Source organism: Convolutriloba macropyga, chromosome 7, assembly GCF_964194025.1.
Source record: "Convolutriloba macropyga chromosome 7, txConMacr16.3, whole genome shotgun sequence".
Classification (NCBI taxonomy): domain Eukaryota; kingdom Metazoa; phylum Xenacoelomorpha; order Acoela; family Convolutidae; genus Convolutriloba; species Convolutriloba macropyga.
Genome location: NC_134474.1, coordinates 66,941,003 through 66,965,424, shown reverse-complemented (window position 1 = coordinate 66,965,424; position 24,422 = coordinate 66,941,003). Strand labels below are relative to the sequence as shown.

Sequence of the window (24,422 nt, the reverse complement as noted above, 5' to 3'; positions counted from 1 at the left end):
AAACTATCGACCCATATCAGTCACACCAACTCTAGCGAAAATTTTTGAGCAATTACTACTTGAACAACTAACTCACCACCTAACTCTTATTGGTCTGATTAACAAGAATCAATTCGGCTTTCAAAAGCAAAATTCCTGTCTCGATACTATCAATTTTTAACTGAAAAGATAAACCAATGCGTTGACGAAAACGAAATTGTTGTCACACTCTTTTTAGACTTAGCAAAGGTTTTCAACTCATTATCTATAGATGTTTTTATGAGCAAAATAAAAAGGTATGGAATTGGAGAAAATGCAAGAATCTTATTAAACTCTTTCCTTTGTGATAGAAAACAGTGTGTAAAAAATGGGATAACAAAATCAGATTGGGTTGTCATAAATCACGGTGTTCCTCAGGGAACTGTCTTAGGGCCTCTAAATTTTATACTGTATGTCAACGATTTCAGTGAAACTGTATCAACGAATTGTGATGTATTACAGTTTGCCGATGATACAGCAATTCTATGTCATGCAAAGAATGATGCAGATTTGCAGCTAATAGCTGAAGATACATTAAACAAGACAGATCAATATATGAAACAAAACAGGTTAACTTTGAATGAGAAAAAAACGGAGTTAATGGTGTTCAGGAATGAAAAATTGCCGATCATTGAAACTGTCGATTTCAAGGGACACCGATTGGAAGCATCTGAAAAATGTAGATATTTAGGTGTAATCATTGATAGGGAACTGACATACCAAAATCAACTAAATAAGGTTATCAGTAAAATGGCTTCAGCAATCAGATCATTATATTTGGTTCGTTATCAGGTACCGCTAAAAACAAGAATAAATCTTTTTAAATCACTAGTTTTGTCTCATTTAGATTTTAGCGCAATTTTTTTTCAAAATTTACCATCTTACTCTATTGACAGAATTAACAAACAGATAAACTGGGAAATAAAAGCTTGCTTTATGAAAACCAAATACGATACTGACAGAGATCTACTTCTGGAGACTAAAATTCTTCCAGCAGAGCTCCAAATAACACGGGTGTCTTTAAATAGGTTTTTCAATATTCTCCAACAAACAAGAAATCGCTCTAATAAACATTTCAGATTTTTAGAAAACGTGTTTATTATTGTAAACAAACGAACCCATAACCATTTCTTAGAACAAAAATGTAAGTCAAAATGGAGTAATGGTTCAATTGTTCGTAACTTTATTCGAAACTGGAACACTTTTCCATTTACACTTAGAAAAGAAACGTCGAAGACCAAATTTAAACAAAAAGTTACAGCGGAAATGCTTAAACGACACGAAAGAGTTCCAATAGACAGAAGGGTTGCAGGATTTAAACATATATTTTATTAAATTATTTTACGAAAACCGAACCTTAGTTTGTTATAAATTAGAAAAAAAATAATGTTTGATTAATAAATTTCTAACATGTAACATTAACCAAGTGGTTAGTTTAATTTACATGTTTGCAGATTAAAAAAAAATTAAATTGATTTACGGACGTTTTCGAACATTGCGTTCCTCGTCAGGTTTAACGATCAAAAAAATTATTCATAAATATAAACTTGTCTTTGACTCTAATTCTAAGAAATGAGTTAGAACAACAACGAATTTTTGAAATAAGTTACAGTTAAAATCACATTTTCAACATTTTATTTACACTTAATACACTTAAATTAATTCAATCTTTATTCCAGAGTTTTGAAAATCCCGGGTGTTGGTTTTTCTACTTTCTTTCCCATCTGTTGATATTTTTTACTTGTCGGGATTGACAAAATTTCGAATTAACATGTACCAGAACAATTTTTGAATTTCAAAATTCAAATTTTTCGCATTTGAACTAACATTTTTCAGAATAAACCGTGGTGTACCTAGTCCGACCATTCGACAATAGAAATATAGTTGAACCTAATTCAATGCTCGCAGATGCAATATGTTAGTAGTGGTGTACCTCAAGGATTCCCACTAGGGCCTTTGTTGTTTTGTATATTCATTAACGATCTACCCGAGATCGTTATTTTCAGTGAAACAAATCTCTTTGCGGATGATCTCAAAGTTCTTTCAATAAACCGCACTCCAGCGCAAATTCAGAGAGACCTGCATTCCATCGAAATCTGAGTCAGCTCGTACAAGATGGAGTTTGCCTTGGACAAATCTGCCAAAGTCACACTCTGTGGTGATGACCACCCATTCAATCTCTTCGGTGTAGTGCTGAATAGTAAAAACAAAATAAGAGATTTAAAAATCCTAGTGACCTGAGAACTAAACTGGAACACTCACATCAACAATCGAATAGCTAAAGCAAACAGCGTCCATTATTTACTCCGAAGAAACATTAACTACAACGCGAGCATGAGAGTTAAAACATGCCTTTACAAATCGCTGATACTGCCGATTCTCCTTTATGGCATTCAATGCATATATTTGTCAAAGGCGAATGTTTCCATCTTGGAAAATTTCAAAGAAATGTATTGAATTGTATCTGTGGAATTGGCTCCTACATTCAAGAGATCGGAATTTTGAATATACTCCCGCTACCAACGTACTAAACCTGATGCTACTTTCACAGCTCTCAAACGAACCACAAAACAGCATCAAGCTACTACAAAGACAGGATATGTCATCACTGTTCAAAACGCCAAAAGCTAGGACAGAGAAAATGCGAAAAGAATTCGTCTTCCGCACATCTCGACGGGCCAACAAAGTAAACCACTTGATTGATTTCAGCTCATCGACTGGACTCAAGAAACGAATTATACACCTTCTCTGTAGATTCGTGGAGACGAAATCCAACGAAAAGAACAACTGCACCCGGCAGCTCGCATGCGATTGCTAAAACTGCAGAGAAAAGTGGAAAATTTATAAAACTGAATGCATGAGAAAATTGCCCTTCACCTTTGCTGTAAAGATTTTACAACAACGACAACAACAATATGAGCGTAGAGAAAGTAAAATCTAAAACCTTAGTTTCTGTAGATGTGATTACGGAAGACGGAGAGATGAAATGATGGCCAGGCCTCTTACTCAGCTACGCTACAGTAACGTGGATCGAATGACTGATGAGTGATATGAGTGGGTCTTCAGTTTCATCAGGAAATTCTCGCCCACTCAAAGTGTACATGGATGTGAGCTTCCACAATGGGTTTCGGGATCAACATCCCATAAGATGAAACAGTTCAAAACGTTGCAGAAAAACAATTGACAAAACCAGAATCAAAGGCAATAACAGGTAAGTTTCAGGAGAAGCGGAATATAGTGCGCAATCATTTGAAAAAGACCAGCAATTATACGAATCAAAATTATTCCACACATTAATGATTTCGTTATCTAAAAAAAAACTTGAAGAAACAGCAAACGCTACCCCAAAAAATGAGATGGCAATCTAATGAGGCTACAGCAAACAAACAAAAAGCACTGCTCCTCAACAAATATAGCTGAAAATATTTTAAAAAAATATAAAATCAGTAGAGTCTTTGGCACAATGAGGTACATTGTTGGGGATCTATGCAGGTGTAACTACTGTGAAAACGGACCAATAAAGGATTCAAATCTTCATCTCTTGCTTGCAAGACTAGTGTGCTACCCAATTACAACAACTGATTTCAAGCTTTCGAACTTGGGCATCTCGTATAACACGTTCTCACATTTTTTTCTGTTCCTCAAGGCTTCATTTAGCCATGTAAAGGTTGAACAAGTAGAGCTTCTTGTCAAGCTATGTCAAGCTTATCTCATGCACAATTCACATTAAGTTGTTCTTTCTCAACCGTCTAAAACTCCCCATAAAACTGCGCATCATCTCTTTCACAGTTTCTTACTATCTTGTCTCTTTTTTGCGGTTAAACCCAAAGACTAGTGTCTGGGCCCATAACCTGTTAGTTTATGAATTTTCGTAAGATAAATGAAAAGCGTTTTGAAAAAATAGAAAAATGATATTTTCAAAAATTACAGAACAACAAAAATGATATTTTACAGTAGAACTTTGCAAGAGAGATTTGGTTGTTGGATCAATATGGTGATTTGACTTTGAGGATGAAAAAAGGTTCAAAAATCATCTGTATATATACCCATTATCAGTGCGAGAATTTCAAGATACAAAACTAATCGTAACACCGTGGTTTACAATGGGGGTCACAAGAGCTACCCAATATGGTTAACTTCTGCAAATTTCCAAGAAATTAGTTGCAAGGGTTACCACTGATAGTATGCATTTGAACTTTTCTACCAATTCGTTCACTATTCCGGTGGAATATTAATTATTCAATACATGCTAGAGATATTTTACATAAAATAATATCACTCTAATAACAGTTATCTAGATCCACCAGCTGAAACCGAGTAATAATTCTTCGCAGAATTTTTTTAAGATTCCTGTATTTTATTTTGTGACCAAAATCAATTTGCCCTTGTCAACGTAATCCGGTAATTTAAACTTCCGACCTTATATTTCTAACTAGGTGTAAGACTATAGTTTGATCCAAATTCTAACACCCCTACTGTTGGCGTGGAGTCTGTTCTCATCAAAACAGTTCTGAATGTTTAAGCTTTTGATACGGTTAAAGATTTCGAGAACATATCGGCCGCCATTTTGTCAGTAGGATTGTAATGAATTGAAATATGCCCATCTTTTGTCTTGTAACCAATGAACTGAAATTTTTGTATGAATGTGCATGCTCCTCTTGCGCATGACTGTGTCTTGACATAATCTGATACAACTGTGGCTGTCTTCTCCAATTGCTGCTGGGTATTTCTGTTGGATGCCGAAGTTTTCCAGAAATTGTTTCAGAATCAATGTTTTATGAACTGCTGCTGCCATGCCCTGATATTCTGCTTCTGATGAAAAAAAAACTGTTGTGGCCTGATTCTTGACAGCCCCGCTGAGTTCTCTGTCACGTCCGTTGAACTTGAATTAATAGCCCGACATCAATTGTCTGTCGTTCACATCACCAAAACATTCTGCATCACTTACCCCCCAAATATCATAATTAGCTTGTTTTGTGTAGGTAGGTTTTAATTATTTTGAAACTTGAAGAATTCACAGACGTCATTTTCTGCATAGCGATTGGTGATTGGTAGGTGCATTTATGTGTCTGGACAGAATGTTGACTGTGAACATGATGTCTGGCTTCGTCTAATGGTCAGATACAGAAGTGATCCAGCCAAGCGCCTCAAGATTCTTTGATTCACTTCTTCGTCTTCGTTCTGAGTTCTCTGAAGTTTCAAATTTAAATCACCTGAAGTATTTGTGGTTTTGCATTGATCCTTTTGAAAACCACTCACGCATTGTCTCTGTGTAGCGTTTTTGGTCAACTGTGTTTTTGCCTTCATTGTGTCTGATTCTGATTCTCCTTCTGCCTTCCATATGAAATTTTGCTTCGAGTGCTTTCTTGACATTCGTGATCAGTGTTATGCTTCATGATGCTACTATGATGTCGTCAACCCAGACCAAGATGAAGTTGTGACCCTCTGTCTCTGCTCTCGCACACAAGCAGTTATGGTTCCTGCTCCTGGTGACCCCCTGTCTTAGTAGGAAAATTGCCAGCCCCATATACCAGTTGTTAGCAGCGTGTTTCCAACCAAAGAGATATATTCAGTCAACATACTCACTTCCCTCCATCTGATCATTGTTTTACAAACTCCTATGTCTATTCGGGATACACTTCTTCTTGTATTGGTAAGGGTAGGAAGGTTGTCTTCTAATCAAACTGGTGCATTATATGGCACTGTTCAACTGATATAGCCATATAGCGTGCTTTGTAGTTGTTGACGTCACCACTGGGTCCCAAGTTAACTTTGTATACATATTTGCTCAGTATGATGTCCCGCTTCGTGTGTGAATTTACTGGATTCGAAATGTTGTTTTCTTGGAGAATCTGACCTTGCTTGGTTTCACAGACTGCAATGAGATCCACATAGTCACCTTCAGTCACCTTCAATGGGGTCGGTACTAACTTCTCTAAAGATTTGTGGAGTAGTCCTTGCTCGTGTCCTTCGTCTGGGTTCTGCCCAGCATGCTTGCTCCAGTGCCTCTTAAGCAACACCAAAACTCACTGACTGTTAAAAGTCCTCTGTTTCACTGTCTTACAGTAACTCCGAGTATCTGAGACTCCATCTCGTTGCAGTAGAGTCTTCATTTAGAGCTGCTTCGTCAACATCCGAGGATTTTTGTCTCAATGTCATCTCTTGTCTGTTCACGCTCTCTGCGTCATGCCACTCCTGTTTTGTTTGCAGTAGATGTGCCTTGTTTCTCTATGTTGCCATCGTCTTGCTGACTACCATCTGTGCGACAGATCCGCAGTTGCTGTGACCCCTCATCTGGTAGGTCGGGAGTCTCTGTATTGTCAGGGATTGAGCCAAACTCAGATTCCTACACAATCACATCTCGAACCGCTACCACACTGCGTGTGTTGCGTGCGTACACCAGGTATTCGTTGTCCCCTTCAGTGTAACCCAAAAACATTCCTTCACGTGCCTTGGGTTCAAGTTTGCTGACGTCTCTGTCCCTCTTCGCCGTGAAGACTGTGCATCGAAGAATAGATATTTTATTATTTGAAAGCTTAGATTTTATACCTCGCATTAGTTCTTTCTTCTCCTTGTCTCACAGCCATGTTTCTGATGCTTGTTGCGTTAAAAATCCCTGCTCCCCATATCATCTTGGGAAGCTCTGAGTCAATCATTAAGCATCTTGCCATCTCCAGCAGTGTCCTGTTTCACTTCTGAGCTAATTCATTCTGTTGTGCCATCTCTGGTATGGTGTTCTCTTGTAGAATGCGTGCATCAAGCAGTACATCTTGATCTGCCGTGAGGGAAACTCTTCGCATTATCTAGGGTCAGTTTTTTGGGCGTCCCCTCACTGAGAACAAATTTCTTCAGGCTGGCCAGTGCTTACCTTTTTGCCTTAAGCAGGTCCTCAAACACAAAATTCGTGTAGTGGTCTGCAAACACAATGCGGAATCAGAACCCTAACTCTACTGCGAAAGGTCTCGTCAAATCTTTGAACTTTGAACACCCTCTCCAGCTTCTCTTCTGCTATGGTCTCTGCCACTCTTGGTACTGGAGTGTTTGTGATCTTGGCCAATGCGCACACACTGCTTACGTCATCGAGCTCCCATCCTGTCTCCGGTCCGTTTTTGACCACATCTGTTTGATTTAAATGATCCAATCATCCGTGCCACTTCATTGCACAGTAAAATTTCACGCTGTTGGAACTCTAGAACAAGGCGAGGTAAGTAAAACAAGTTATATTCTTGTGTTTGTTTTACACGAGCCACATTCTGTAGTTTCGTGTAGCCATTTTTGCTCTCGAACAGGTAGCCACTCCGTGCATCTTGAGACTGACAGGAGTTTTGAAAAACAGTCTGGCACACAAGAAATTTTCTTGCATTCGCATTGCAATTCCATTTTGTTTGATGGTATAACGATCATCGCATCAGAGCCGCTTCCCACCAATTTGGAAGCCTCTCCCTTGGGATTTCTGAACACTGATTGAAAGGCACGATTGAAGGAACGCGTCAATGTTTGTGACAATATTTGTACAACCATTGTCCACTCTCCACTAGCATGCCTATCGTCTTCCACTGGATAAGAGCTACCCCGTAATCTTCATCTGGCGTAGCCAATGTTGGACACATTGCAACTGACTCATGTTTACCTCCATCGCTCTGTCTCCTGCATGCACTTTCTATGTAGCCCTTCTCACTAAATTTGCTGCATTGTGCTGTCTCTTTCCTCCTGTGGTCCTTGGCAAAGTGTCCAGGGATCCCACACACATATATCAGTTTCCTCTCTTGGGGGGTCCTTTTTTCAAGTCATGCTTCACTGCCAGTTTAAATGAATCAAATTGTCCAGTGTTTCTCTGTACTGTGCTCTCATAGAAGTTCTGCAGACTTTTCCTCAATTTTGTGAAGTTCGGCGCCGGGTTGAAGCAAAACAAAACTTTCATGCCTCATTGGTAAACCATTGAGGTCTAAAGCGTTGAAGAGGGTCTCTGAAACTGCTGCCCTTGCTTCCTGTAGCCTTGTGAGCAACTTATGTTCTCTGATGACGAAGCTGTCCAACTCCTCAGAAATTTCGAGCTGCAGTCGAGTAAGCTGTGCTACCAAAGTCTCCACTGTCGGCTTCTCCAAACTCAAATCTCTCTTGCAAAATTTTCCAAGTCTTTGCTACGTCTCCGATGCCGTCATCTTCCGCACAGTCATGTCTCATCAGCATGACGGTTGTTGCATCTAGAGTCAGTGCCAGATGGCACCACACACTGTTTCGTTTCTCCTTGATCGCTGCAACTTCCTTCTCATAAGCACCTTTCAGCACCTTGTGGTTCTTCTTCTGATCATTACTTGCCCACTGGATCTTGATGCAGGCTCATTGGGTTGCTTCTCTGTCCCACATAGTGATTTGTAGAGTCTCTTCGTCTGCACAAAACATCAAATCTACAGACTAAAGGTACTAAGCAGAAAATTATTATGACAGTCAACAACAATTTAGTTTTGTTTTAGTAATTAATTTTATTACTTAGAAAATTTCTGGGCTCATAACCTGTTCGGGGGTCTATGCAGGTGCAACTACTTTGATAACGGACCATTACTGGATTCGAATCAGCATTTCTTACTTGCAAGCCTAGTTAGCTACCCATTTACACCAACTGGTCTTAAGCTCTCGAAATTGGGCATCTCTTATAACCCGTTCTCACGTTCTTTCTTGTTCCGCAAGGCTCCATTTCTCTAGCCAAGTCTACGCTGAACAAGTTGAGCTTCTTGTTAAGCTATGTCAAGCTTATCTTTTGCACTTTGCACAATTAACATTAGGTTGTTCTCTCTCAACCTACTAACCTACATTCTTTTAGTTTATTAGAACGGCGACAATAACAGTAAACGTTAAAAAAAAGTTCAGCACCTAACTTTCTTTACTTTAAAAAGTAGTGACAAGTATTTTTAATTTCAGGAAACATTGATAAAAGTATCACATTTTGTAATAGGTTTTTATGTAACAAAAAAAACAGAAAACATCTGTTGACCGCCTATGGTCAAATTCATACTCAGCTAGATTTTCAGGCGCGCCTAAACTCTGTTGACCGCTTATTTGGGTGTAATTGGCTGCTATGGGTTATGTTATGATCACTAAGCTGGGGGGGACACCTTATAAAGACATTCACAAATAAGCCCTCATTTATTATCGGTCTCACAATTTTAAATTTGATGCTTCGCCGGTTTTGCATATTAGTATAAAAGCAACAATCGGTACATTAGAATAATCCTTTTGCGTTAAAAGAGCATATTAAGTTTTGTTTGCTTTGCGTTTTTCTTAACTAGCAAACGCCGTGAATAACTAAAGATTATTGACAGACATTATTGACCGAAAGTTTTTTCGTGAATAACTCTTTTTGACCAAACTTAATTTATAACTCAGCTTACCGAGCTAAAGTGCTTCTCTTTTTAAAAAATAAAAAGAATCTCAAATATCAACTTCACTATTCGTTAAAACAGTCATTCTTCCCCCAAAACCAGAAAAATTGGTGGTAACCCTCGTTCTCCTTATCTAAGTCTTATACAATTATTTTGTGATTTAACATTTGGGTTGAAAGTCAGTATGTGTTATGAAATACGGCTGAAAACTAAAATAGCAATTGTTGTTTCTATTTTCCTTTTCATAGCTGAAGGAATAAATTATTCACAAGCAGCGTCATTTTTTCCAAACGAAGCTGAGTTGAAGAAGGGTCAGTCGAAATTCATAGTGGGAGCCATAAGCAGTTGTTTTGATTTCTCGATGCTTATATTCTCATTTTGTTTACCTTTTTTTGCTAAACCAGAGTTGAACAAATTATTCTTTGTGTGGGGTGCTGTTATCGGAGCTATTGCTAATATAGTGTTTGGTGTTGTGGGTTCAGTAACAGGTAGTTAATAATTATCAATTTCATTTAATTTTTTTTTGTGAAAAATCAAAATCGGATCTATTCTGTTTCGACACCCAGATTCTGTTTCGACCAATTCAAGTAGTTGAACGGGTGAGACTCACATGTATTACAATTTCTTTGTTATTTCAATATTAGAGAATCATTTGTTACTGTACTTGTTACTGAGTATCATAAAAAATTTGTAAAAATATAGAGTAATTTCTTACGCTGAAAAATCTATTGAGAAATTTAATAAATAGAATTATAATTCTCTAATTATAATTCTGTTTATTAAATTTCTCAATGAATTTTTCAGCCTAAAATTACTCTATTTTTTTACAAAATTTATATGATGCTCAGTAACAATGTTGTATCCATAAGCATAAATCTGAAAATTGCGAATGGACAAAAAACATTTATTCCCTGAAAGAGCTATTAAAACTGCCTATAACCTACAACGTCTTTAGAAAAATAGCCAATTACTGAACATTTTAATCTCTATTTGATACGCTTTATGAAGAGTGCTGATATAAAGAAGCCGTTATTACCCTAGTGATCACCGAATTGAGAAACATTCAAGCAACTTGGAAGCACTCTTGCAAGTGAATGCATACGGGTACCAAGTTGCTTGCAAAATTCTTGCAAGTTTTTCGATTCACTTGCAACAATCATGCAAGCTTTTCAATTCACTTGCAAGATTCTTGCAAGCTTTTCAATTCATCTTGCAAAATTACTTGCAAGATGAATCGGAAAAAATGCAAGATGAATCGAAAGGCTTGCAAGAATCTTACAAGATTTTCGATTCAAAAGCTCGGGAAAAGGAGCCAACGCAGAAAGGGTGCAGCTTTTTGCGGTAGTAAACTTGTCTTAGCTTTTGCAACGCATATTTTCAACGTATCTTTTTACAGCAATCATCGGGTCTTAATTGATTTTTTATAGGGTTTACAGTTGAGATTGATTTTTGCCATAAGAAAACATTGCCATATAATTGGTCAAATCTTGAATTTCTCCACATTTTTTAGTGTGTCACAGCTCCAATTTGCGAATATTTCGTTTTTAATAGACGCTTTTTCTTAATTATCCTGTTCTATCTGCTTAGTTTACCCATTTTTGGTCGGTTAGCGGTTTGGGGTGCGAGAAAAAAGAAGTCTCATTTACAAGAATTCTTTGCTGTATTAAATTACGTATAACTTCTCTTCAAAAACATGTGCAGCAAATAATCTTTGCTCACCTAAGTCCTGTTCACAGTCCCCAAAAAGCGAGGTCATATCTAAATTGTCGCTTTTTCACTCTAAAAATTTCTCGTGTAAATTCAACCAAAAGTCGTGTATTTTTACACGAGTTCTTGGGTGAAAAGATACATACGATAAAAGAGAAATCATGTAAAATTCATGCAAATTATGGTATATTTTTGGGGATTTTTGGAGCAAAAACACACAAAAAATTGGTTGAAAACAATCAAAAAGTTGGTTGAAATCAAACAAAAAGTTGGATAATTTTTACACGATTTATCGTGTGAATCACACGAGAAATCTTGAGGTTAAATCCGAGAGAATCGTTACATTTTTTACCATTTCCCGTGAAAAATGGTTTTTTTTCGGGTGCCTCTTTTCACGCGAAAAATCGGGCAAAAACGCACAATTTTTTAAGCAGAATTTACATGATTTCTCATGTAATTTTTTTGTGTTATTCAGCCTGTTTGACCAGGAAGTGGTAGAGTTGGACCAGGCAATTAGTATGCGCTCGTACCTAACCCTAGGAAAATTAAGTACTGAGTCAGAAGGAACCTCAGAACGGTATCAGAGTATGATTGAGGTCGTAACTAGTATGATTTGCTGTTTTTTTCAAATATTCTCGAGGGCGCTGTTATTTCTGCACAATGTACAAAAAATTAAAAAGAGGGTGACTATATGTTTATATGTTTTCTCAGGTCACTCCCATTGCAGCCCCCCCCCCCCCCCCCACAATGAAATTACAGCGCGCCATCCTCGTATGTTTAACATGAATGGGGCTACACATTATATTACTATTAAGCGGGGGGAGATAAAATAGAAAAGGAATTCAAGAAATGAGAAATAGAAAAGACATTCAGTTTCCTTTTTCAAGAAACGATTTTTATTAAGTGTAGTCTAGTCTAGGAGTCGTCGCGAAACGGTTAATATATATTGAGTGAAAAAGAACTAATGAGTGGGTGGGCCTTAATGGTCTGGGCCGTTCATGCGTCAAACAATATTGATCAGGTTTTCTTATGAGTTGACTAATATTGGTCAGTGCCGACTACGGGTTGAGAATTTTTGGTCGGGACTGATCGACCGGTAAGTGGCCCGCGGTAAACCAGGGTCAACCAATAAAATTCAAGTTCTAATTTCCTGCTTCAACTGAACCAAAATATGCCAGCGTTGAAGATATAAGCGAGTATACTTATTCAAAAAAGTGGATTTCAATTGGACTAGGAGTTTTTCAAATGAAACCAAACATTAGATCCATGATCCACTTGTAGCAGTACAAATACTAGTTGTATGCCTCCAGCCAATCAGAGACTGAGAAGACACTACTCTCTTATATAAAGCGCATGCTCCACTAACTCTAGTCAGCCTGGTAGTTTAGATACACCATATGTATACTCTTGACTCCGGTGCTATACTGTATTGCCACCGCATTAATAGAAGTTTATCTTCAGTGTTTTACACAGTCGGTTAGTCTTAGAGATACACTTCGCTCGCAGATTTAAGTTGCCCTAACTCTTTATACCTTAAGGCTGTAAAAGGAGTCCATCTTGTGTCTTACATTGTGCATGTTTAGTCTGAAACAGCAAAACTTTTTGGTCTAGCTTACCTAGGAAATATATAGCATTTAATAGGTTAAAAACGTAAAATAAGATTTTGCATCGACCGTGCAAGCTTTGAAAAGACCGGGAATCGACTTTTGAAAAAACGTTGGCTCACCAAATTTGGGCCTGACACGACTGTAAGTCTATAGCATTTATGTTATGAATTGATTTTTGGTCGACTGTAACAATTTTTCATTATTAACTTTGTTTTTGGGCATAAGAAAATTTTTGTCTTTACTGGTTGCGAGAAAAATTTAGAATTTTTAGAATTTGTTTTGCAAAATTTGGCTTTTACTGAAAACTCTGTCACAAACTCTAATAATTGTTGTAAGTTAGCAGAAAATGTTCAAAAAAATTAAAAATATTTATTTCAGTGGCACCAATGGGATATGATTCAGTCAGTTTTTTTCCGAAGATTTATGTTTACGTCCTCTAGAAAATATGACGTTCATACACAAAGAGCTGGGACCCCTAAAAACATACCCCAGACTAAAAAATCACTCAGAATTAGTACTGTTTAAACCAAATTTTTCATCTTTCATATTTGTGCTTCTTATGTGCTTCCTAATTTAATTTGATTGATGTTACATCTCTTTGAAAATCAAGGGGGGTTTATTTCCGTGAGTTTTTTTTCTTGTGAGTTTCTTTTTGTGGTTTTTTTTCCTATCTAATTTTGGGTGGATTTTTTTCCTTGCGGGTTTTTCCGAAACCAAAGTGAACTTACATAGGTTGTGTTGATTTGTTGAGGTGCTGCGAGGCATAGCTCTGGAGAAGTTTCTGCGTCTGTTTTTCCAAGGCAAAAGCATTAAGCTTTGCCAATCTACCAGATCAAACCAAAAAGAGGAAAACAAGGAAAAATGATCATGAACGACCAATATTGAGTATGAAAAGACCAATGGTCCTGGGTCGGCAGTAATAAGAGTCTGAAAAGTCCTTGACCGTCCGTAATAAGGGTATGGAAAGATTGTTGGTCGACCTATGAAAAAAACTTTGCGATGACTTTAGTTTGTACGCTCGGAACCTGCTTTTAAGGAAGGTAAGTTCAACCTTCCTGGATTTCCCTAGCCTTTTCATGTGATCGACCCCTTGATTAGGTGAGAAGCAATCTCTACAAATCGAAGTTTTATTTTTGTTTTTAATGGGAATAATTCTTTGAGTCGTGAAAAAATGAAAAAAAAAATAGATAATTTAAAGGTCATTGCGGATCAAACAATTCTTGACTATATAAGTTTTTGGTAATGGAATGACAACATTTTATGCTTAACTGGCTAAGCGTTGTTGGTTTTTGTTCCCACTCACTTGTGGGAAGAGGAACTATATATTCAAAAGGGTTTTTTATCAGACAATTTTGGCCGATCGATATATTCATCGTAGAGAGTTGAGACTGGTATCATTAGAAAGCTCGTTCAGCGTAGAAAATCGAAATAAAAAGATTTTTGTTTTTTACAGGGAGTTATCAGGTTTAAACATTTGAGAAAAGTGAAGTGAGTTCCGTTTCATTCACATTTTCCGTAATTATTGACCAAATTTTTGTCAACTTTGCTGAAACTTGTTAATATTTTTAAAAACAATATTATCAGTTTAACTATTAATTAAAAAGAAGGCTCGCCAATTTGTTTCTTCGAGTTTTTTGGTTAATATTTCTTCTAAATTTTTCAGACTTTATTAAGTCAAAAATGGTTCAAAATTAGCTTTTGTTTCCAACTTTGTTTAAACTTGCAGGAATTAGAGACCTATTATCTGCTTCCACTAACTTAAAAAACTCAAAAAAAACTAACTGTACATTTGCGTCCTATAGGAGTTTTCCAAAAAAATGTCGGTTTTTCGAAAAAAAACCTAATATAAAAATCAGGGCTAGGTTTGAACTCATTATGAATTCCTACAATCAATAATTATTTTGATTATATTAGAGACATTTTGAAAATTTTTCGCAGTTTTTTTTATGTTCAATTCTGACAAGAATCATTTCAAATCACGGCTCAATCAATGGCAAATCTTTTTACAGCGAAATAAGGTCATATGCAAATTTAGCTTGTCTTCAGAGAAAAGCTCATAGTTTTTATGGTTTTGACAAAGTATTTTTGTAAATGTAAAACGATTTCCTTTTGTTTTGGATTCATTTGTCACAGTTATTATAGCCTCAAGAGTACGTTTTTTTTTGAAAAAAATCTCAATTGGGTTCCTAGGGAGTTGCGGTTGAACTTAAACAATGCCTTCTGTTGTTATCTAATGCATCATATGACTTAGAATACATTTGTTTTAAGAGAATGTTAGTTAAGTTTTGAAGTTTGTCATTTTGCAATATTAATTCTGTCCACATGTAGCTTAGTCTCAATGTATACAAGGAAAAATTCATTCCAAGTGAAGAAAAAACTACTCTCTGTAGTAGTTTTGTATTAAAGTAGTTTTTTTTGCTTTTTTTACTACGAAACTTTATAAAAATTTGTTGAATTTTTGCAATTTTTCCTGTAATTGAGATAGTTATTTGTTCCCTTTTCAACTAATCAAATTAAGTATAGCTCCAAATTGCATCGGAAAATGCGCAAAACAAACAGTTGTAATTGCTTCCATTAATAGTTGATAATTTGAAAGACTGCGAAGCCGTTCTCTCACAAAACTTATTGGATTTTTGTATTTGCCTGTAATTTTTATTTTCGTACGGCATATTCCTGTCAATCAAAAACTCTAATTGCATCTATAGGTGTTTAAAATAGTCTATTTTTTGATTTCGGATTTGAGATTCCACGATTGTTTGACGGTTTATAAATAACGGTTTTAAAGACTTCAATTATATTTGTAAATAAAATGTTTTTGATATTCTTTTTAGTCCCTTTAGTCTTACTATTCACAGAACTCATCGTTTTTCTGTTGCTCTAAAACGTATTTTTGCTGCTGGTTATGTTTTGACAGATGTCTATAGAACTTTAAAATGTGTTTTCATAACTTCTCAACTTCGTGAGTTTTCGATACTGCACAATATTTGTGGCTCTTTTTGTTGACTTTTCCACAGCGAACCTTTACCTAATGGACCCAGTTAAAATCAAACGGAACCAAAGCAAATCATTTTATCGCTTTCTAAGTTTAGAGTTCCTGATGCCTTTTTTTCAATATTTTATTGATATAATGGCTTCAACACTGTGGCTTCGATCAATTGTTTTTGGAATTTTGAGTTCAGTCCGTAATTGCTGATTTTGTCATCCTACGAATTGGTGTCAGCAACAGCAACCACAATGGGCCTCCTGAACATTTGCAAATTGATCTCTTAATGTTTTAAGTTGAAGACTTATAGTTTGTTTAAACTTTTGAATAAATTTCTCTTTAAAAAATCAGTTGATTTTTGAGCTTTGTCAAATTTATAGTAATTCGTTCAATTTTGCAACTTGGTCTCTGTAACGGCTGGTCTTGTCTTCTTTCCAGTAAACCTTGATCCAAGTTTTGTAATAGTTTTATTTTAAACTAAAGTTTCTTGGCTTTGAAACTGCGCATTTTCACAAGAAAAGTGTGAACTTTGGATATTTAATCATTCTGATTTTTTTGTTTTCTTTCCACATTATCACACTAATAGGTTGGCCCAATTGGCGCAATTTAAAGTGCCAAACTAATGGTGTTTAAAATTCTCCATGAATAGCCTGTGGTTTCAACGGTTGCTGCACCGCTTTATTGATTGCTTCCTATGACGTATAAGTTAGCCTTCCCAATGAGCCGATTTGATGCGAAGTTTTTCAATCAATTTGAAATTGGTTGTTTTCAAACGTAGAAATGTATTTTTGAACTTTTGCTCTTCTTTGTTGGCCTGACACAGAGTCGCATCAAAGCGAGGTCTTATATCATACACAATGAAAATCTTATGAAGTACAGGTTGATTTGTTTATTCGGTTTTATCGGATTCCTTTTTCATTTTGTTTTTTTTTTCTCTTTTTTTTGCAAAAAAGTCATCGAATTTTGGTCGTAAATAATGTTTGATATTATTTGTTTTTGTGTGTGTCTTGACCAGTACTCTCATTGATGGCAAGTCTCCTCAACCCTCTAATCCAGAATTATGTTTTCACTTAACTGTTTGTTGAAAGATATGTGACTTTTTGAAACTTTTCTTTCTCTTCCTTATTTGGTAGACAATTAAATCAAAACGGTGATGGGTGGGTCGGATCATCATTTGGGAGCGAACACTACCGAGCCTCCTTGTTTAAGTTTAAGAAAACTGTTTTAAATCCTTTATCTCTCAAATCACAGGCACACGCCTGCTGAAATCCAAGAAGCATAAGATTCACAAAGGTGGGGGGCTGCATATTATCTGACCACAAAGCCGGGTGTATAATAGGAGAACCCCCATGATGATGTGATCAACCACATTGTGTTGCTCCGTGATGAGGGGTCTTTCCTACCGTACCCCAATTTAGTGGCCAGATAATATACAAGTCTTCCGATTGATGGTAAGCAAGACACAATGGGGGGTATAATGAGGGAGAAAGAGAGACTATAAAATGGCTTTCTTGCAAGATTTTTCGAGACAAGTCGTTATTGTGCAAAAGCTATAGTGCAAATTTAGTCCTGTTCATCTGCTCTGAAAAACCCCTTTAATACGTCATTTTACGCTTTGCAAACTTCCTGCAGATTTTAGTGCGTGTGATTTTGAGGGTCTAGAAGGAAGATGATCTTTTTCTTCTAGATCTTGCGGAGAAAACATTTTTCGCCACAATTTGGAGAGATGCATATTTCTTCATCTTCGCGTATCCAAGGTGACGGGCTGTAAAGCAACTAGCCTCCTTATATCGTGATGCTCTGATGAGATGCGATTTGGAGTTATTGCGTGGATTTTTGTTTGTTAATTTTTTAGCAGCTTTTATCATCAAAAACAAAAAATAAAACAAACAGGGCAACGCGTCATTAAGTGTAAGCAAAAAAATTTGTAAAAAATTTGCCGAATGTGTGAAAAATTATGTACGAAATTTGCTGAATGTGATGACAAATTAGTTTTAGAGTCTAAATATGCTGAATAAAAACATGCGCTTTTTGACCATTTGTCAACGCATTTCTTACAAAAATTCACCCTCTCTTACAAAATTTCAGCTCTTCCAAAATTTTCGAATTCAGCCCTTTCAGCAAATTGCTTAGATAATTTCAGCACATTTTTTACATAAAGTAATTTGTTTATAGAGGGTCTGTGGTTCGCTTTCACGTGTTTCACGTGCCGCATAATGATGGGAATCGGCGCAGGCATGATCTGGTCAACTGGGATTCCCCTTCTGATGTCACTGGCTCCCGCCTACTCAGGCAGAATCACATCTCTCATAGAGTCGGGTGCCGGTGTTGGCATCACTATTGGACCGGCTATTGGTAGTGCTGTTAGTACTTTTTTTAAAAAATATCTATATAATGTATTCAAATTTTGTAACCATAACAAAACAATGTTTGGTTAAACATATACATCTTTTTTGAAACAAGTAATTCAAAATTCTATAGGTTACATATACTTGAAACAAAAAAATACTTCAAATCATTCAAACAAAATAAAATAATAAACATCAACAAACTTCTTAAAGAATCACATTCTAAAATTTTCTTTCGATTGTTTTCTTCCTAAGAATAAAAATAACTTTTAAAAGCTCCTACGTTACTATTCAAAGGAATTTTTTCATGTTGTGAGAGCAAGAAATCATTCAACTTTTTCTGAAAAATGTTTTCGTTTTTTGCTAACCAGACCACTGTGTAAACTTATTCCATTTTTGTACGCATTGACGAACAATCGAATTCATTCCAAAGCTATTTTCGGCATTTTGTCTAATTTTGAATTGCTTTTTCGAGTATTTTGATGAAGACTCAGATACCCGTGAAAGTTTTCAGAATTTTCTGGCCTGGCTATATCATTGTAAAACTTGATTAACGACATTTTTGCTATTATTAGCTCAGCTGGTAGGGTCTTTGTCTGGATCAGCAGATCTCTCACAACGTCGTACTTTTTGCGTGGAAACCACCCCTTTATACCCCAGTTATCTGGAGGTTAAGGCGTTTTAGGTTCTTTGCAGATAAATTATGAAAAAATCTTGCCGAAAACGATAAGTGTGAAAGCACAAGTGATTTTAGAAGAAGAATGCGCGCGTTCAGGGGAACTTGATGTATTATTAGGTAAAATGATCTTATAGCTTGAGCCATCTTTTTTAACGTTTTATTCAGCTGCTCATCGAAACTAAGATTCCTGTCAATCTGAAAACCAAGATATCTTCAATTTTTTTGCGTTGCGAGAACTTCGTTTTTGTAAAAAAAAATAGATCACAAATTAGAATTATTGCTCGAGAAACAAAATTAATTTGTATTCAGAGTTAGTTTGTTCATCTCGACACATTCTTCTGTTTTTTGTAAAAATTCCATGACTTTTCCATGTAAGCTACTTTTCTGTCCATAACAGACAATTTTTGTGTCATCTGGGAAATGAACTATTCTTTCCGTTGTTTTATATTAGATTAAAACTCGTTCACATATAAAAGAAAAACGAGTGGTCCGAAAACAGTTCCTTGTGGCACACCATAATTCATAATTTCACAATCAGAGAACATGTCATTAAGTTTTACCCTTTGTCTGCGGTTGGCAAGAAATAAAAACAGTAATTCATTCGCTTCCTGGGAAAAACCATACATTTCAATCTTTTTAAGGAAAATGTGATGCGAAATGGAATTAAACGCCTCTGTAAAGTCTAGAAAAATAGCAACAGTTTCTTTGCTTTGATCTAAATAAGACGAAACTGTTTCAACCAGTTCTAAAACTGCATCTGTTTGCTGACATTTTTTCTGAAATCAGAATTGCTCTTTATTTATAAAATTATGCTTATCAATAAAATCCATCATCTGAGTCAGAAGGAGGCTCTCAAAGACTTTTACAAAACTCGGAGTTACAGAAAATGATCGATATTTTTTGCTATCTAATTCATCACCTTTTTTGAAAATTGGTGTTACATAGGCTAAAATCATTTTTGTTGTAAAAACTTTCTCCTTATTGCACTCATTTAAGGCGAACTGTAGATCTATAACTAATTTGTAAGATTTTATGAGTCGAATTGAGATTCCACCGTCTAATCTGATTTCATCAACCTTGACATTTTTTTCACTCGGACTTCTGTTTAATGAAATTCCATTGTTTCTTACTTGTTGGTAGTTTTTGGAAGAAATTGATGAAAAAATTATTGTGCGCCTCCCTTAATCTCCTACTAAAGTTTCATAAACGCTTAAATTATTTGTACATCTCGCTGTCAGGACATTTTTTCCATTTATTGAAGAAAAACGTTTTTGGGCGATCAATTGCTTCAATTCTTGTGTTAACCAGGGCTTAGAATTCTCAAAACTTTCTCCCCCTTTTTTAACAGTCTGAATGGTTGCGTGTTTTGCAACAATTCTCTTAAAATTATCGATGAATGAATCAAAGATGTTGCCATTCTCACATTGGTAATTTCTCCACCATTCGGTGGGGGCAAGATCTCTGTTAAATTTAGAACGTGGGAAAAGTCAGAAATTTCTTATCGTTATTATGGTGTCACTCTAAGAATTCAATGAGAGGTATGATTGGAAGATAACAAGAAAATGGTCGGAGTTAAAAGAGGTTGTTGTAACATTGTAGGCAATTATTTGATCTTTTGAAATAAAACCTCGGTCAATAAGTGTAAATGTTTTATCAGTAAATCTGGTTTTCTAATCCCTTAGGTTAACATTTCTTAATCCTGAATTTGACGCAAAAATGTCTAGTTTACTTTTTTCTGTCTTGTTCAGATAATTCAAGTTGTAATATCCCAGCAAAATAATGTTATCTGTAACGCTATATGCTCCCGATAATTCGGTACTTAACTGATCAAGAAAATACTCCTCAAGACTTTTGTTTGGGCAACAGGAAACTTTAACAAGTAATTTTTCAGTCAGAGGATCAGTTATTTCAACCCAAATGGAGTAAAAAAAACATTCATCAACGGTTTCAATGCTTAATTTAATACTGGCGGTAAATTTTTTTGGGACTAGAATACCTACTCCTTCGCCAATCGAAGCTCCTGTTTTGTCAGATCTACATTTCCCAAAAAAATTATGCGATGCTGTTAAAAAAATATTTTCAATATTACAATCAGTGTCCAACCAGGTTTCAGCTACAGCGACATACGTATTAATGGGTGCTGATTGCAAAAAGTTTGAAAACTCCTAATTTAGTCACACTTTATAAACCTGAAACGTGCCTTTCTGCCCGATTGCCAAACTTGAAGTCAAAAGATGCAAATACTGCCCTAACATCTACAGTGTTATCAGAAATCTCTATTTCTGTTAACCCGATTGGGGAAAAAAGTTAATCTTGCAAGATCTGGCTAGATAAGTTTTTCTTTGCAAGAATCTGGCAACATTTTGCATGATTAATTTTTTGGTGCAAGAATCTTGCAAAATCTTGCAAGATTAAATTTTGGTCTCGTTTAGGGAAGTCATGTTGTTTTCAGGCGTATTCTCTGGGTGGGTACAAATTCCCTTTCGTAACTGCTGGAGGGATTGAGATGGTGATGGCGATCGTTGTGATGTTTTTACTTCCCGAACCAGTTGTTGAGTCCAGAAACAGAATTGATGACGAAGACGATACTCACAGGAAAGGGCAAGTGCAATAATTATAATATATCCACATTTATTACGTAGTCCATGACCGAATGGGAAAATTTCAATAAATTTTAAGTTTGTGGAAAACTATTTTGTGACATTATTTTGTCATCACTTTTCAGGTTTCATATACGACTTTCCAAATAAACGAAAAAAAAACAAAAAATAAACATAATATAAGTTTAGTTATCTAAAATAAAAATAATATAAGTTTAATTAATTGAAAATAAAAAACTTACATTTTGTAACAAGTATTCGCGGATAAACGTAACCCAACTGTACCAGTTTGAGCATGTAATAAGCCCTAAAAATTTATTGACCGAGTTTTATCAGTAAATAATTGCGACCAATTTTAAAGATTCAATTGTTCTAGTGAACAGTGATAATGGTAATAGCTAAACTGCTAATGGCTTTCTCAATCCCCAATTAGTATCGAGAGGGAAATTTCTGAAACTAATTACTAAATTCTTTCATTTCGGTCTAACTGACAATATAATAGTTATTAGATACTTCAATGGTGGAAAAAGGTGATGATTTGAAACTAGTAACTCATGGCGTTGAAACTGTGTACGAAATATTGTCCATAGTTTTCACCCTGGCCTAGCACAGCGCATCGTGAAATATGAGTAAACATTTATCCAATTTTGATGCAAATTTAATCTAAAGTTGATTGATTTAACTAAATTTCTTGCTATTTTTGATTTTGCTAATTTTGATTACGTACAACTATGCCGACGTAATACTATGCCGACATTTAAGAGTGCCGAAATTGAATTTGGTTACAGAAGTAACGAAACTGACAATACCAATTAATTATCAATTAAATGCTACCGCAAATTTTTTTTCAAAGCAAACAGGGCAAGCTGAGCAGTAGTTTGGTTGTGATAGATTCATATCAAGTCCCACAAGCCGCTGAGGCATGGCCGTGTTTCGCAATAATTATTGTTTGTTTTAAACACAGTTCCCTCCAATTATCTTTTTCAACTAAAAAATAAAATCCAAAAACTCACCACTTCATTGTGATTGGTTCAGAATTTTTGCGCTCATTTCAGTTAAAGTGGCTCAGAAAACTATCGGGTAAAAAAGTGAACAAATTTTTGGCACTCTTATAATCGGCATAGTATTACGTCGGCATGGTTTTACGTCACCGCCACTTTAGTACTTAATGCAGTGAATAGAGAGGACAAATTTTTCCTCTAAAAATCCCGAATCTGAAAATAATCAGCGCTAATTTAATAAAACTGACCGCTATTACCGTGCCAAAAGTCACGTTTTGCGGTAAATTGTTTTCAATGCTCTTCACTGCTAACATTGAATTAGTTTTCGACAAAACTTTGACCCGTGAAACATACTGATTACGCAGAAACAAAAGGAAACTAATTAGTGAAAAGTTAAATAAAGCATATAAATATATATATATATATATATATATAATGTATATATATATATATATATATATATATATATATATATATATATATACATATATATATATATATATAAATATATATATATATATATATATATATATATATATATATATGTAAATGAGTCTGCTATACGGATTACTTTTGCGAGTATAGAACAATAAATTTTAATTAACACACTCATATACCTTTTCAGGCCAGATAAACTTTTTTACGCAGAAAACAGTGACAAGTTACGGCCCAAAATGTGATTAGTTGCTAAATGAGCATTTGTAACCTCTTTAAAAGTTCAAAAATCCTACAAGTTTTTCATCGCTGTTTTTAAAATTTTATTGTGCATAATGTATCGCAAAATTCTTGCAAAGTATTTCTGAATCTCTTAGCCTAAATTATTTGCATAATACGATTCGTAATATGAATAAATTTTTCCTCAAACTAGAATAAATTTTTCCTCTAAAAATCACGAATCTGAAAATAATCAGCGCTAATTTAATAAAACTGACGGCTTTTACCGTGATAAAAGTCACGGGCGTTTCGCGGTAAATTGTTTTCAATGCTCTTCACCGCTAACATTGAATTAGTTTTCGACAAAACTTTGACCCGTGAAAACATACTGATTAAGCAAAAACAAAAAAAGACTAATTAGAGAAAAGTTAAATAAAGCATATATATATATATATATATATATATATATATATATATATATATATATATATATACATATATGTATATAGATATATATATATATATATATATATATATATTCATTTATATATATATATATACATGTGTGTTTATATATATATACATATGCGTATATGAGTCTGCTATACGGATTACTTTTGCGAGTATAGAACAATAAATTTTAATTAACACACTCATATACCTTTTCAGGACAGATAAACTTTTTTACGCAAAAAAACAGTGACAAGTTACGGCCCAAAATGTGATTAGTTGCTAAATGAGCATTTGTAACCTCTTTAAAAGTTCAAAAATCCTACAAGTTTTTCATCGCAGTTTTTAAAATTTTATTGTGCATAATGTATCGCAAAGTTCTTGCAAAATATTTCTGGATCTCTCACCTTAAATTTTTTACATATTACGATTCGTAATATGAATAAATTTTTCCTCAAACGAGAATAAATGTTTCCTGTAAAAATCACTAATCTGAAAATAATCAGCGCCAATTTAATAAAACTGACCGCTATTACCGTGCTAAAAGTCACGGGCGTTTTGCGGTAAATTGTTTTCAATGCTCTTCACCGCTAACATTGAATTAGTTTTCGACAAAACTTTGACCCGTGAAACATACTGATTAGGCAAAATCAAAAGGAAACTAATTAGTGAAAAGTTAAATAAAGCATATATATATATATATATATATATATATATATATTTATATATATATATATAATTATATTTATACATATATATATATATATATATGCATTTATTTTTTTACGCAGAAAAACAGTGACAAGTTACGGCTCAAAGCATCATTAGTTGCTAAATGAGCATTTGTAACCTCTTTAAAAGTTCAAAAATCAATCAGGTTTTTTATCTCAGTTTTTAAAATTTTATTCTGCATAATGTATCGCAAAGTTCTTGCAAAATATCTCTGGATCTCTTACCCTAAATTTTTTTGCATAATACGATTCATAATATGAATA

The 24,422-nt window shown here is 35.1% G+C and overlaps 2 protein-coding genes across 2 annotated transcripts in view; one reads left to right on the top strand and one right to left on the bottom strand.

Moving 5' to 3' along the window:
• Positions 1-24,422, bottom strand: part of LOC142343269 (dnaJ homolog subfamily C member 7-like) — a 211,861-nt gene that overhangs the window by 46,888 nt on the left and 140,551 nt on the right. The window lies entirely within an intron of this gene.
• Positions 9,337-21,336, top strand: LOC142343110 (MFS-type transporter SLC18B1-like). Its single transcript, XM_075394797.1, has 3 exons — positions 9,337-9,886; positions 17,871-18,058; positions 21,175-21,336. The coding sequence occupies exons 1-3, from the start codon at positions 9,583-9,585 to the stop codon at positions 21,334-21,336; spliced, it is 654 nt and encodes a 217-aa protein (XP_075250912.1). The 5' UTR covers positions 9,337-9,582.

Excerpts from the sequence above, each read along its gene's own strand:
- LOC142343110 (XM_075394797.1), top strand. The coding sequence starts at position 9,583 with ATGTGTTATGAAATACGGCTGAAAACTAAAATAGCAATTGTTGTTTCT. Across the intron at positions 9,887-17,870 it reads TGTTGTGGGTTCAGTAACAG|AGGGTCTGTGGTTCGCTTTC; the intron begins GTAGTTAATAAT and ends ATTTGTTTATAG. Across the intron at positions 18,059-21,174 it reads GACCGGCTATTGGTAGTGCT|GCGTATTCTCTGGGTGGGTA; the intron begins GTTAGTACTTTT and ends TGTTGTTTTCAG.